This window comes from Ahaetulla prasina, chromosome 3 (genome assembly GCF_028640845.1).
Source record: "Ahaetulla prasina isolate Xishuangbanna chromosome 3, ASM2864084v1, whole genome shotgun sequence".
Classification (NCBI taxonomy): domain Eukaryota; kingdom Metazoa; phylum Chordata; class Lepidosauria; order Squamata; family Colubridae; genus Ahaetulla; species Ahaetulla prasina.
In genome coordinates, this window is record NC_080541.1 from 173,792,120 (window position 1) to 173,808,268 (window position 16,149).

At 42.8% G+C, this 16,149-nt stretch overlaps 1 protein-coding gene across 1 annotated transcript in view; it reads right to left on the bottom strand.

Moving 5' to 3' along the window:
• LOC131195687 (vitamin D3 hydroxylase-associated protein-like) overlaps positions 1-8,744 on the bottom strand; it is a 55,148-nt gene extending 46,404 nt beyond the window's left edge. The window contains exons 1-2 of the mRNA XM_058177791.1: positions 8,010-8,744; positions 3,868-3,981 (exon numbers count right to left, since the gene is read on the bottom strand). Of these exons, the coding sequence (XP_058033774.1) occupies positions 3,868-3,981; positions 8,010-8,219 (324 nt within the window). The 5' untranslated portion in view covers positions 8,220-8,744. The remainder of the gene's footprint in view (positions 1-3,867; positions 3,982-8,009) is intronic.
• Positions 8,745-16,149: the final 7,405 nt, after the last annotated feature.

Genomic DNA, 16,149 nt, shown 5'->3' on the forward strand with positions numbered 1-16,149 from the left:
TTGACGGCCGTCTCCAGGAGAGCTTTTTACCAGGTTCGCCTGGTGCGCCAGTTGCGCCCCTTTCTATACCGGGATGCCCTATGCACGGTCACTCACGCCCTCGTGACGTCTCGCCTGGATTACTGCAATGCTCTCTACATGGGGCTCCCCTTGAAGGGCATCCGGAGACTGCAGTTAGTTCAGAATGCGGCTGCGCGGGTTATAGAGGGAGCCCCTCGTGGCTCCCGTATGACACCTATCCTGCACAGGCTGCACTGGCTACCTGTGGCCTTCTGGGTGTGCTTCAAGGTTTTGGTTACCACCTTTAAAGCGCTCCATGGCATAGGGCCGGGTTACTTACGGGACCGCCTACTGCTACCGAATACCTCTCACCGACCCGTGCGCTCTCACAGAGAGGGACTCCTCAGGGTGCCGTCAGCTAGGCAGTGTCGTCTGGCGACGCCCAGGGGAAGGGCCTTCTCTGTGGGGGCTCCCACCCTCTGGAACGAACTCCCCCCAGGACTCCATCAACTTCCGGACCTCCGAACCTTCCGTCGTGAGCTTAAAACACATTTATTCATCTGCGCAGGACTGGACTAGATTTTAAATTTATAGTGGTTTTAATTGGTTTTAATATTTATACTATTTTTTAATAATTTGGCTTTTAGAATAAGTTTTTTAATGGTTATCTTAATTTGTACATATATGTTTTTTACTTGCCTGTGAACCACCCTGAGTCCTCCGGGAGATAGGGCGGTATACAAATACGATTAATAAATAAATAAATAAATAAATAAATAAATTTTTTAGTTGTTCAGAAAAGGAATTCTGTGGAAAAAGTGCCTTTTTCCCCCATTGCTGTACTTTAGTACAAGGCATGCAAATTAAATAAGGAATGGACAATATACAGTTGGCAAGCTGTACAATACATATAACTCACCTTCATAATCCTGTCTTTTTTTGACAGACATCAAAAACTGAACTACGTTATTTGGGCTGTAAACTTAGAAAATGATGGCATGAAAACAATTGCATATATTTTATTTTAGGTTTAATGCAACACCCCTGCTAAAAAGGCTCCTTGGAAGTCCTGCCATAATACCTGTGTTTCTCTGAAAATAAGATGGGGTCTTGTTTTCTTTTGAGCCCCAAAATAAGCACTAGGGCTTATTTCCAGGAGGTATCTTATTTTTTCCCCCATGTATGGGAGGCCCACTTCTTCTGCTTGCTTGCAGTGGGGCAGGAGGCCATGCACTGCACCAGGGCCACTGCTGTGAGGTGGGGGATGGAGCTGCTCCACATACCTCACACTGGCTTGGCTCAGGGCCCTCATAGCCAGGCCGTCAATGCCGTGATATTTGCCTCAACTCACGGTCCCAATTCCAGCAGCCCCGTCCAGCAGAACCCCGCATGGCTGCCACAACGGAGCAGGAGGCCAAGCAATGTGTTGGAGCCCTGGCCACGAAGTGAGGTGGGGGTGGTGGAACTGCCCCACACACCCCACACCAGTTTACCTCAGGGCCCCCTCAGCCAAGTCATCCATATCCCAACACCTGCCTCACCTTGCGGCTGCAGCACTAGCGCGTTGCTTGACCTCCTGCTGCGTAGTAGCCACGAGCAAGTAGAAGAAGTGGGCCGGTGCCCACATGGGCTCCTACTGCACATGGCTGCTGGTGCTGCTGTCACAAGGCAGATGTTGGGGCAAGGATGGTCTGGCTGCAAGGCCCTGAGGTAAGGTGTCCAGGCATGGATGGCTTGGCAACAAGGGTCCTGAGGTAGCTGCACAGGCTCTTAAGTAGGGCTTATTTTGGGGGGTAGGGCTTATGTTAGGCGCACACATGAAAACATGCTAGGGCTTATTTTCAGGATAGGTCTTATTTAGGGGAAAACAGGGTATATGTTTTGGAGCTTTCCACACTATGACTTTGCCCCAACCAGATTTTTGCTGGTGCTTTGCTTCCTGGAAAGGAAGAAGGAAAGAGATTCAGCAGGCCAAGAAAAGGATGCAAGATCCACCACTTGTTGGTTTTTGGAGGGCAAGCAGAGGCTTAGACAAAGCAGAAAAAAATAAGCCAGAGGAAAAAATCCAACACTGCTGAAAAGAAAAAAAAATACAGCAACCAAAATATAACAATAGTTAAAGCAGTGTTTCTCAATTTCAGCAGCTTTTAAGATATGTGGACTTCAACTCCCAGAATTCCCTAGAAAGCCATTTTTGTCTAACGTAGACTAACCTGGCTCTCCTGAAAAGTTTAGTTTTGGGTGCTGCACATGTTTAATTTTTTCTTTGTTTCCATCTCAACTTTTTATATACCGTTTTTATCATGGATGTATCATTTTATATCCTATGTCTTTGTGCACTGTCCAGAATAATCAATATACTAGGTAATATAAATGCAATAAATAAATTCCCAATATCCAATACATTCAAGTGTCTTTTTGGTGCACTTATATCCATACCTTCCACCTGCCAAGCAGACAACTGCATTCATTCAGTCCTTCATCATCTCTCTACAAGTCTCAAAGTCACACTGTTCCAAAAATGGAATTCCCTTGTAACTTAGCTGCTGGGAGTTGTAATAAATCTTCCACAGCTGAAAATAACTCCATGGATCACATAAATCAAAGATTCAGGGGGCTAAGAAAAGGATGAAAGTTCCTCTTAACTCTTGAATTGCTGGATGAAATTTGCCTAATTGGGTGCAGGTTGCACAACTGGGGAGAGATTTGAAGCTGAATTGGGCTGAGCTTCATTTAAAATATCTTGGTATGAGTGTGGACAAACAAATGCATATTTAAAATATTGCGGAAATTAATTTAATATTGTAAACTATTAGCTTAGCCAGCTTTCCCTCAGTACTTGAAATCAAATAAAATGGCTTCTACATCATCTCCCGAGTACCCTAATGACCATGCTACTTTGAGTATCACAGTATCTGTCAGAGTTTGTTGTAGCACACACAATTAGACAATTCAGCAGGATTCAAAACTTCTTTATATACAGTATATACAATATCCATGCTGGTTTTTCCAACGTGGTAGAGAGGAGAGATTGTAAGTAGGTACAAACACAGGTCAGGACAGCATAGACAAAGCAAGTCTCCTATATAAAGAACAGTTGAGCTGAGTCACGCTCAAGCTCCTAGCTGTCTGAACCACCAAACAGCCCACATTGGCTGACCTTGTTGCTATGCCTATTCCAACTCATGAACTCTCTCACACACTGACAGTAACCATGTTCTCTTGACTGCTTCAGTTTCAGGGTCCCAATGCTTTAAGGATTCTGTTTCCATGGGAAGTCATCTCTGGGGATTGATGCTGTTTTGGTGATATAAGACTTTACAAAATATGCACAAATGTTGAGGCTTAGGCAACAAAAGTCAAGACCACCAGGCTTCCTGTTCCTCAACAGTTTTCTTGAGGAACTGATGATGCCATATGCTTTTCTACAAAGGACAAAGTAACCCCTCTGTTTCCTAATCTGTTTCCAGATTAACTCCCAGCATAGATTGACTAAAAGACTTGGCTTGGTTAAACTCCTCACTTTCTTCTAGTGAGATAAAAGAACAGATAATCTTCTGTCCATCATTTATGCCTTTTGGGTCCATTAAAGCATCATTACAGCAATCAGCTGTCCTTTGTCAGATCTTTAGACTGATCACTTCTAGCTATCACCTACTAGCTCAGATTACAGAATCAGGGAAAGGTACAGAGATAGAAGGGATTTAAAATTTTTAACTTATGCCTAAATCAGTAACAATATTTACGGTGCGAGATGTCAATGGTTTGTATTATCCAAAGGATTTTGATGTTTGCAAGATAGGAAAGCAGGTTTTGTATAAACAATGCATCTCCATATTGGTATTTAACATTCAAAATCAATCTTACCTTTTCCATATAGGTGTATAGAACACTTTCTGGAGACAAGGAACCATCTTTTAACTTTGCAGTTAGTTCCACAAGAGAAAGAGATAGGATTGGAGCAGCCTTTATTCCTGGGTTCTACAGCAAGGGACAAACATACTGTCGGCATATTATTGCAAAATGGATATATGTTAGACCAGTGTTCTTCAGCTACATTCTGCAGATTATTGATGATGCATGGAGGTTCACCAGCTGGCTCATCACCTACATTCCTTAGCCATAATCTCTACATTCCTCACCCATTATCCCCACAATCTTCTGGATGCACTGCTAGTTAACTGACCTGCAAAAATGGTTGAAAACTGGCTTGTTGAAGCATAAAAGTAGCAAAGTAAATGCTAAAAATTTAAAAATGTACACAAGCCAGCCGTTGTTATTAGGGCATGGAGTATATTAAAAATGGAAGCAGTAAATAAATACTTAATTTAGATTTTTCCTACAAAAATGTATTTTAAAAATCTTTTAAAATGGAGGAAATGGGAAGGCAGCAATAATGATTATCTTATTTGCTGAAAAATGGAAACTCTCATCCTCTTAAAAATAAAAATGTAGAAGGAGAATGTTTAATTGGATGGTCCCCATATTTTGTAAATGTTTAGTTTGTGGTCCTCAATAGTAGATAGTTGAAGAAACACTTTGTTCAATCATTTGTTTGTTTATTCAATCAATCAGTCAATCTATTTTGAGACTAACTACAGCAACATTGGGCAGCTTAAAATTAAAAAATTAGCTTCAGACAAACAGGTTTTAGATCAGGATATTCCACCATGGATTAATGTGCAAATTTGTACCATTTAGCTGAAAAACCCTTTAGCCCTACCGAACGAACATTTTATGTTGCTGTTATTTATTTAAGAACAGCTTTAAATCCAATTCTTCATGAGATACTATGGAGGAAATTAGCTACAACATCCATTGAACCACATCTTCTCTGGTTCATAACTCTATTACATCAAAACAGATAGAGGCTGTTGTGATGGTGATTCAACCATCTCCTTCCTTATCTTCAGATGAGTCAAACAGAGCTATATTCTTGCTCCCTTATTGTTCAACTTCTATATTAATGATGTTGTTTATATAGAAATAAATGTTTGATCTAGTGCAGTGATGGCTAACCTTTTCTGCCCAAATTGTGCACGTGTCCAAACCCCCAAGATGCAATGCGCGCCCAACCCCCATGCATGTGTCCAACCCCCCATGCATGTGCGCGTGGCCCCCTTCATGCGCCCTGCCCAAGCGCATGCATGCACTCCCCCTGCATGCACATGCCCCCACACATGCACACATGCCCCCCCGCAATGCTCCGCCCTGCACATGCATGGCAGAGACCCAAAAACCAGCTGGCTGGTGGGAGGGGTGCGCGCATGCACAGCAGAGCGGAACTGGGGTGATGGCTCGTGTGCCATCAGAGAGGCAGTGCCACCTCTTGCACATGTGCCATAGGTTCGCCATCACGGATCTAGTGCATTTAACCTTTTTTTAAAATAGTAGATCCTTAATGTTGGGTAAGATGACAGGGGAAGATAAAAATCTTCATTTTGATATTCCAGTTTATTACTTTTTCACAAAACTTCAGTTTCTTTTTCCCTCTCCTTTTGTTCAATTATGTTCAATTCTGAGAGATTCTTATCAGCACTGTTTTGCAGAAGTGGTTTGCCAGTGCCTGCTACTCAGACTGAGAGAAAGGACTGGCCAAGGTCACCCAGCTGGCTTTGTGCCTAAGGTGGGAGTAGAACTCACGGTTTCTAGCCTGATGCCTTAACCGCTGCACCAATCTAGCTGTCCTCGGTTAAGATAGTATTTCAATACATCAATGAATTACATACACACACTGTCATAAAGAGGAGTTTTTAAACAGCTTTGTTCATAACTAATTATTCATCTTGACACAGCAAGGCAAAGATCCAGTTTTGCCTCCATTAGATATCTGATTTCAGCACTTTAACTCTCCTGCCAAAAAATGAGGTCAAGGGAAGGTAGGTTGGGAAATGTATTTATATATTTCATGCGATTGCTGTTCCCAGTCTGTTTAAAAGACAGCCCCAATCAGTTTGCCCTTTTCATTTCTTGTGAAGTGTATGGCTCCCCTACTCAACCATTTATTTTATTTTATGATAATACATACAACACTGACAGTACTTTTGTCCCACTGTTGTTATCAGTGTTGATACTTAAGGCTTTGGGCTGAATCCATGTTGAGTATAGACAGATGGGAAGGATGCTAGGAGCTAGGAAAAGGGTCCCTGGGAAGGAGCCAAGATAAGAGATGATCTCACAAATCTAAGTTGAAAGTTATTGTTCTTCCACCTAAAGATGGCAGGTAAGCAAATGATCTGTTCACAAAAAAGTGTGCTTTCAACTTGTTATATTCAGTAGTTCCCCAATTGTAATGGTATGTTGGAATGACCTTGGGAGACAGAAGACGGGACTTGTCCAAGTTTCTTGAATTGTAATGGCAATTTGCTCCAGAGTGCAATGTGCTGTGCAGTGACAATGTGCTCCAACAATGAAGATTTTAAGAAGAGATTGGATAATCATTTGTCTGAAAGTGTATAGAGTTTCCTGCTTGAGCAGGACTAGAAAACCTCTAAGGCAGTTGTGAAATCCTGCCAGTTCTGTCCGGCTCATGCAAGCCGGTAGCAGCGGCAGCACGTGGTTTGGCAAGGCTCCGCCCACCCACCCGGACATCGTTACTTCCTGGTTTTAACTCTCTGTGTATATGCAGAGGGTCAAAAATCAGATGTGACAATGGCCCATACACACTTCGAACCAGTAGGGAAGGTAAGTAGATTTCACCCCTGCTGTGTTTTTCTGTTATTTTCAGATTTACAAGATTATTGTAAGCCTTATGAAGTAGTCCAATTATGAAGCACACCTAGAAGTACCAGCTCCAAGTGTATTATAAGGTTATATTAACCCAATCTTGCAAGCATACTTGCAAATGCAAAAATACGTTCCTTCCCCCTTGCTTTACAATTCCAGAAACTATTGTCTAATTTAAGACTCTTCCTTCCATCTCCCTAGGCTATTCTCACATACCACTACACCAACTGGGATTCATTGGCAATGCATAGCATTGGAATCCACAATGCTTCAGCAAACCTTATTTTCTGTAACTGGTTAAGATACAGCCCCCATAATCTCACTTTTATTAAAATAAAAAACGCCTTATCTCTCATTGTTAGTCTTTCATTTTATGTTTTCTATCCATGCTGCACGTAATCTGATCAAGTTCCAATTTCAAAGCCTCCAGTTAGGATTTTGCCCCCAACAACCAGCAGTAGCTCTTCATGATATAAATAACTTGATATAGAAAATTTCTGTTTATACTGAAGCATAATGAAGGGAGCAAGAGTTCTTTCCAAATGAGGGCTAGTTCTATATTGCATTGCAGAGTGAAGGCTGCACAAAGAGCACTGATGGTCCCAACTCAGCATGCTATTCTCTTTCTTTCCCTCCCCTCACATTTTTGTATAAGAAGAAAGACAAGAGGTTTGTTCTTTGTACCTAGGCATACTGACCTCAGCATAATCCTGACATGTGTCAACAGTCACTAGGCAAATGTTAAGCTCAAATATCCACTGGTTTTATGGTGGATGATTTGTTACCATCCTGCTAAAAAAAGTGGGCAGAGACAGCTGCGTTAAGAAGGCAGCTTAAATGCCAGGAGAGAAGGCAAAAAAAATCTTATGCCTTCTCCCACCTCCCTCATGACACAAAGTATATGTGACCATTAAGAGGCTCCTAACGTTAAATAGGAAACACAGAGCAATAGAGCAATAGGAACACAGAGCAATAGGAACCTTAGCCAAAAGATATGGGGGGGGAAAAATAACTATAGCACTGTACAAAATTTGCAGCAAACTATTACTTTCAAAGATGAAAATAACTACCTTAAATATAAAACAGATCTTGGCAAGCAAGGTACCATATCACCACTATGTAGTATAAAATGCATGTTCGTATTTGCTTAAGCAAGACAGAAACCATAATGCAGAAATCATGGGCCAGTGAAGTATTTTTGCATGTAAATCTGTCTCTAATTTTCTAAAATTAAGAAAAAGAAGGACATCTGATTTTTAAAAAAAAATCAAATGCCATAATACCTGCTGTTTAAACTGCTTTGCTGCCTTCTCCATTTGCTGAAACCCGTGTTCTCGCTTGGTCTTGAATTCATCAAGTTTCTTCTGGACCCGCATCTGGTTCATCCATTTGAACATCAGAATGGCAGCAGCTGAGCCACAAAGCAAGCCTGAGACAAGGCGCCTGTCAACCTCAGCCTCTGGAAAGAGTTCCTTAACCTTCTCTAGAGCCATAGTGTGAGGGTTTTATTTCCTCACCGTTCAGAATCAGAAGAAGCTGCGAAGACTGTGTTCCCTGGAGCTAATGGAAAAGACAGAAAAAGGAAGTGGGTGGCGATTCTTAAGCCCACCCAGATGCTGTCAAGTCCAAGCAACTGACAGATAGATGCATGTCTAATAAGGAATGAAGAATTTCCAGAAAAGTATCCCTGTAGAAGAATCTTTCAAGTGACAATTGTTGACTTAGCCGTCACAACATTCCGATGTACTATACAACATGTCACTTTAGCAATATAAGATGATCCACCTGCTCTATTCTATATTCCATCAAACGTTACTGCATCCATCCATTCATAGAGAATAGAAAGAAAGAAAAAACCCACCCAGATGCTATGAAATTTGATTTTCTTTTGTGATCTGGTCTAGATACGTTTTCAAGGACTAGCTATTGCTAATGACAAATGAAAGACCTATGCAGCAGACCCAATAATAAAAAAATCCTACCATGAATTTTAGTCCTCTTTCATTTCTAAGATATAACTGTGATATTATTTCTGATTAACAGACTTGCTTCTCTGTGCTCAAATCTATAGTAACTATTCCACTGCATACACACACTTATCGTCTAAGGCAGGGGTCTGTAAACTTGGCTCTTTTAAGACTTGTGGACTTCAACTCCCAGAGTTCCTCAGCCAGCAAAGCTGGCTGAGGAACTCTGGGAATTGAAGTCCACAAGTCTTAAAAGAGCCAAGTTTGCAGACCCCTGGTCTAAGGGATGGCATACCAATATTTCAAATCTGAATGTATAAAAAGAGTCTTTACAAAACCAAGGTCATGTTGGCTATTTGAGGGATATATATACACACACACATACAAACAATGTGAACATCTATGCAGTCCTCAGGATGATTGGGCAACGAGAATATTTTTTTAGTCCTTGTTTTGTTGCAAATGCTTATGTTCTTTCTTCAGTTTGCCTTTCTGGGCATCTAACTTGCCTCTGCAAGAACTTGGAAACAGCCAGTGTACTTGTGGCTGTTAATCTCAATCCACTTCATGTAAATCCCCTTTAAATTTTATTTTCACCACCCCTCATTCCAATCACCAATTGTCATGTTTCTGGCTTTTTTTTTTTGATGATTTCACCCACCACTTGTTCTATCACTCAAAAAAGAAAACATTTATTTCTTTTAAATCTTAGACCTTCTTAGGTTTCTAAAACTTTCTCCATGTATCAGGTTGCAATGCCATTCTTTAAAAAAAAAGGAAAAGCATTACTACTGGCTAGAAATAATTCCAATTAAAGTTAGTGGGACATCCGAATAGACATATGAAGGATTGTACCACCAGTTTCACATTAGCCTTGCTTTTTTCTTTCTTTTCTTTTTTTTTTAAAGAAAGGCAAATGAAGGAGAGAAGTGATATGGCTGAGAAAGCTGGAATTAAGACCCAAATTTATTCCTTTTTTAAGGAGAAATAAAAAAAGATAGTTCTACCTTTCTGTTTGTTGCACACTGCGTCTACTTTGAGGCCATTATAGCAAAAGTGTGCACAAGGGAGAATATTAAAAAAAAAATCCTTCAATATGGCAGTCACATCCATGTCATCAAAGCCCCACTTCTTTTGTATGTGTGTCATGCGTAGGGCATTCTGAGGGGGCACATGACTTTTTTGACCTGTCCCGCATGCCCCACATTGCAGCAAATGTGCCGTGTCATGAAATGTCAGCAGTAATACATCAAATGTAAATCCTTCTGAATATGCACAGCTTTTTTCCACAAGAGATCTATAGTTTAGATTTACTTTTGCGCACAGATCTGTAATACTAGGAACAGTTTCATTTACTGGATGTGGATTTTTTTTTTTTGCTGGAATTTTTTTTTCTGAAGCTGTGCAAGGCTGCACATTTTTTAAGTAGATAGTTATTTGCATTTTTTTAAAAAAAACCCATAACTCACTTGCTGGATTACAACCTGTTAAGTAAACCAGAACAAAATTCTTGACTATAGAGCTAGCTTTCTTCAAGTCAAACCAGTTTAACAGGCTACATTTTTACTGACCAATGAATATTCCTATAGTTGTTCCTCCTATAAATGCTAGCAAGGATACGATGAAAAGAAATATTGAAGAAATGCCACAAAACAGATCTGAAAAATCTGGAAGGATTTGTATAAAGATTTAAGTAATTTTTCTCTGAGTAGACATTTCTTAGTTTTTGTGTTTTGGCAAATGAATCCAAAAGTAAATGAAAATGCCTAAGACATATTTGCTAATTTTTTAAATACTGATTCTGTAGCATATACAATTTAAAGACAAAAAGATGCCAGTATTTTTACTTTTCTCTCCATGTAGTTTTAGAAAATGGGTGCCCTAAAAGAGGACCTAAAAGACCAGGGTAAAGACAAATCATGATGACGAAAATACGTTCTCTGTGATTCCAAAGAGTTGCCACTGACACTTCCTTAATTATTTTTGCTGTTATGGATTTATATGATTTCCCCAGGAAGTGGGGGGGGGGAACCTCTATAAAAAGGCTCATTGTTTCTTGTGGTTCTGCATTGTAGCGTTTGCTAGCAATTACACTGAAGATAAAATTTTTCCAATACTTTTCGGTATTCAAAAGCCTCATGCACTTTTCTTTCTAATCTCACTTTTGACAATTTCAATTTTAAGGGGTTTTTTTCCCCCACAAAAGAAAAGGAAGGCTGGGAGGGGTATATTTAGTATCTCTGGTACCAGAAATAAACAAAAGGATCTATTTAAGAAATGTGACATGGATAAATAAAGGTTGAAATTGCTGCTGTATCCCTTGGCAACCATATTTTGTGCTGTGGATTCATTAATCTTCCAGTGAGGAAGAATACCACCAGTTGCCTACATTCCTTTCTCCACCCTAGAACTGAGGTTACATTTCATAAGCTATTTTCCATCTTCCTACTGTTGTTGCTTTCACTCTCCCACTCCTAAATTCTTTTCTCTCCATTAACCCCATTTCATTTATTCTCAGATCTCAAGTGAAATTTAATTCATTTCCATATCTGCAAGTTTGAGGGATACTGCAGGTTGCAACATAGATAAAACGCTTTCCCATGTTAAAGAATTCCTGGACCACCCATGTCTTGGGAACTTTGAAAATTTACTGTGACTATCAACCAAAAGAGCATATGTATAGACACCACCACCACCAAAAAACCCTATAAAATAATATGAAAAAGCAGAATTTTCAGAATGTCAAATAAATTCCTCCAATTGTCTTGTCCTGCCCTCAGGTGCTTTGGAGAATAGGTTGTTCCTTTCTTCTCTGTAGCAGCCCCTTAAATATTGGAATACTGCTACCATGTCATCCCTAGGTCTTCTCTTCATTATACTACATTGTGGTCCAGCTATTTAAAACACTCCTTAGAAGTATGGATAGGTCAGAAGTACATTTATTTTTGAAAAATATACAAAGTGACTGATGAATCCTTTCCAATCTTGGTTAATCTTTAAAAAGCCTTGTGCGCTTACAGCAGTCCTGGTTTTTCTACACAGACAGAGAGACATTTCTCTTCTTCAGAACTTTATGGAAAGAGGCTCATAATTATAAAACTTTACATGATCATATCAGCCTTATTCAGTTGATATACTGTATCTAGTATATGGCTTAGGACCGGGATACCTTCGAGACCGCCTTCTGCCACCGATTGCCTCCCAACGACCTGTGCGCTCCCACAGAGTGGCCCTCCTCAGGGTGCCGTCGACCAAACAATGCAGGTTGGCGACCCCCAGGGGGAGGGCCTTCTCTGTGGCGGCACCAGCCCTGTGGAATGAGCTTCCTCCTGGACTACGACAACTCCCTGACTTCCGGACCTTCAGACGTGAACTGAAGACTCTATTATTTCAGCGTGCGGGACTAGCCTAAGAACAAAATGTTTTAACCAAATTTTAATGGGGGTTTTATTGGTTCTTATTGTTTTAGTGATCAGGCTTTGATAATATTTAGTTTTAATCTGGGTTTTAAATGTTTATTTATTATATTGTTTTATATTGTTTTAATATGCCTGTGAACCGCCCTGAGTCCTATGGGAGATGGTGCGGTATATAAGTTTAATAAATAAATAAATAAATAAATATAAAATTTGACATAAAAGTGAGCAGTCTGTCCCCTCCGAAATTCTGATAATTACAATGAACAGTCAGTTCTCCTGAGATATAACATAATTGTATTTAGTGGGGAGCTGTACGTGAAAGGACTCCATGCTGTAGACCTTTTACACTATTTGTGAAGAGTGCCTTTCCTGGGACCTGAACAGGATGACTTGAAGGGAAGAGTTGCACATGGCTTCTCATGCATTCAATTCTACCTGTAAACACATTGCTAGGATAGGACTATCCATATTCCAACAAGTGGTGGAGAAATCAACTACAAACCACCCACTGAGATATATATATATCAGGACCCCTGGTGGAGCAATGATTAAGTGCAGTATTGCAGGCAAATTCTGCCCTCAGCTTAGAGTTTGATCCTGAGGAGGCTCACGGTTGTCTCCCATCCTTCTGAAGTTGGTAAAATGAGGATCCAGATTGTTGGTGGCAATTTACAAATAATGCTGTGTGGTAAAGTATATAAATCTAAATGCTATTGCTATTAAACATAATGGAGAAAAGGGTAAATCCAGCCAGACCATTATTATTGCTAGAGAGCCCTGAGGGAGCAATTTCTCCATCCCTAAAATCAGGACTGGCATCATTTGAGAGGTAGGATTCTTAACTTACCAACCTTCTGGAGAAATATTCACAGCAATTACCAGAGAAAGAGTGGTGGTTCCCCCCCCCCTTTTTTTTTTTTCCTTTTGGGAGGTTCAAGGTAGGACTAGGAGAATGAGGTCTCTTAGGAACCACTGTGAACCACCTGCGAAAAACAGGCTCAAATCACTTCATTGATTTGATCACTCCATTTTTCTGGAGAACTTCAGTTAGGCAATCATAGGATGTGAGGGCTGCCAACAGTCTGTCAACTTGGAACTGAATGGGGCCACAACCATCTTTCTGTTCCTCAGTTGCCACACAGAGGGGGAAGGCGGTTGGAATGCATTACTAGACTCAACAAAGAGCTTTCTTGTGAGAACCAAGGTCATCAACTTGGTTGGGCACGGAAGGGGGGGTTCCCCTCGTTGAAATGTGCCCTCCGGATTTCCGAGCATTCCATCAACCGAGGGCCCAAGGTAGGGGTGGTGGGGTGGTGGTTGTTATTAAGGAAAGTCTAGAACCGAGGGAGACCACTGTACCTCAGATAGCCGGTTGTGAATCCCTCTTTGTGAAGTGGGGTCATAGGGTTCAGATGGGCTTGTTGATCACATACCTGGCTCCTTGCTGCGTGACAACAGCCTGCCCAAGCTGTTGGAGGTGCTTGCCGGGGTGGTGGTTGAGACCCCCAGACTTATGGTCATGGGGGACTTCAACTTGCCATCGACCGGCTTGTCATCGATGACGGCTCGGGAGTTCATGGCCTCCATGACGGCCTTGGACCTGACGCAAGTAGTTGATGGCCCTACTCACATTGGGGGAGGCACACTGGATCTGATTTTTATCTCTGGACAGTGGTTGAATGATCTGGATTTAGGAGATCTAGTCACCGAGCCTTTGTCATGGTCAGATCATTCTCTCCTTCGTCTGGACTTTTGGACCGCCACTCAACACCACAGGGAGACAGGACCACTATGTTGGTTCTGTCCCAGGCACCTGATGGACCCGGAGAGATTCCTGACGGAGCTTGGGCCGTTCCCTGAGGGTCTGGCCCATGGCACAGCTGAAGAACTTGTCGCGGCCTGGGAACTGGCCACGGCTGGGGCTCTAGACCGTGTCGGGCCTTTGCGGCCTCTAACCCGGCGTAGGTCTCAACCAGCTCCTTGGTTCTCCGAGGAGCTGAGGGAGATGAAATGCCAGAGAAGACGCCTAGAGAGTGCCTGGAGATCCAGCCGTTCGGAAGCTGACCGGACACTAGTTAGGTCATATAGTAGGACCTACCTAGTGGCATTGAGGGAAGCGAACCGTCTTTACGTTTCCTCCCTCATTGTGTCGGCAGATAACCACCCGGCCACCCTGTTTCGGGTGACCCGCTCTCTCCTTCAACAGGAGGTGCGGGAGGACCCCTTAAAAGGGCGTGCCGAGGAGTTTAGTGGTTATCTATATGATAAAATCGCTCAGCTTCAGGATGGGTTGGATCAAAATTGGGTAGATCCAGGTGAGAGGTCGGAGACTCGTCTTGTTGAGACTGTTTGGGATGGATTTGACCCTGTGACTCCTGAGGACATGGACAGGTTGTTGGGGAGGTTGAATGCTACCACATGTTTACTGGACCCGTGCCCCTCCTGGCTGGTGCTGGCCACGCAGGAGGTGACACGAGGCTGGCTCCGGGGGATTATTAATGCTTCTTTGTTGGAAGGGGTTTTCCCTGCTGCCTTGAAAGAGGCGGTGGTGAGACCCCTCCTCAAGAAGCCTTCCCTGGACCCAGCTGTTTTAGGAAATTATTGTCCGGTCTCCAACCTTCGCTTTGTGGCGAAGGTTGTAGAGAGTGTGGTGGCACGTCAATTACCCCAATACCTGGATGAAACTGTCTATCTAGACCCATTCCAGTCCGGCTTTCGGCCCGGATACAGTACGGAGACAGCTTTGGTCGCGTTGGTTGATGATCTCTGGAGGGCCAGGGCCAGTGGTTATTCCTCTGCCCTGGTCCTATTAGACCTCTCAGCGGCTTTCGATACCATCGACCATGGTATCCTGCTATGATGGCTGGAGAGTTTGGGAATGGGAGGCACCGTTTATCGGTGGTTCTCCTCCTATCTCTCTGACCGGTCGCAGACAGGCAGGGGGGCAGAGATCGACCGCAAGGCACCTCATGTGTGGTATGCCACAGGGGTCAATTCTCTCGCCTCTCCTGTTCAACATCTATATGAAGCCGCTGGGTGAGATCATCAGTGGTTTTGGGGTGAGGTACCAACTGTACGCTGATGATATGCAGTTGTACTTTTCCACCCCCGGCCACCCCAACGAAGCTATCGAAGTACTGTCCCGGTGTCTGGAAACCGTACGGGTCTGAATGGAGAGAAACAGGCTCAAGCTCAATCCCTCCAAGATGGAGTGGCTGTGGATGCCGGCACCCCGGTACAGTCAGCTGCAGCCGCAGCTGACTGTTGGGGGCGAATCATTGGCCCCGATGGAGAGGGTGAGCAACTTGGGCGTTCTCCTGGATGGGTGGTTGTCTTTTGAAGATCACTTGACGACCGTCTCCAGGAGAGCTTTTTATCAGGTCCACCTGATTCGCCAGTTGACCGGGATGCCCTATGCACGGTCACTCATGCTCTTGTTACCTCTCACTTGGATTACTGCAATGCTCTCTATATGGGGCTCCTCTTGAAGAGCACCCGGAGGCTCCAATTGGTTCAGAATGCAGCTGCACGGGTGATAGAGGGAGCCGTTCGTGGCTCCCATGTAACACCACTCCTGCGCAGGCTGCACTGGCTACCTGTAGTCTTTCGAGTGCACTTCAAGGTTTTGGTTACTACCTTTAAGCGCTCCATGGCTTAGGGCCAGGTTACTTACGGGACCGCCTACTGCTACCGATTGCCTCCCACCGACCCGTGTGCTCTCACAGAGAGGGACTCCTCAGGGTGCCGTCCGCCAAGCAATGTCGGCTGGCGGCCCCCAGGGGAAGGGCCTTCTCTGTGGGGGCTCCCACCCTCTGGAATGAACTTCCCCCAGGACTTCGTCAACTGCCTCACCTTCGGACCTTCCGCCGCGAATTGAAGACTTACCTATTTATTAGCGCAGGACTGGCATAGAAATTTTTAGTAGTTTTTAATATTTTGATGAAAATTTTATGGGGTTTTTATGGTTTTAAATGGTTTTAATTTTTTAATTATTGTTTTATTGTGTACATAATTATGGTTTTATTCTGGCTGTGAAC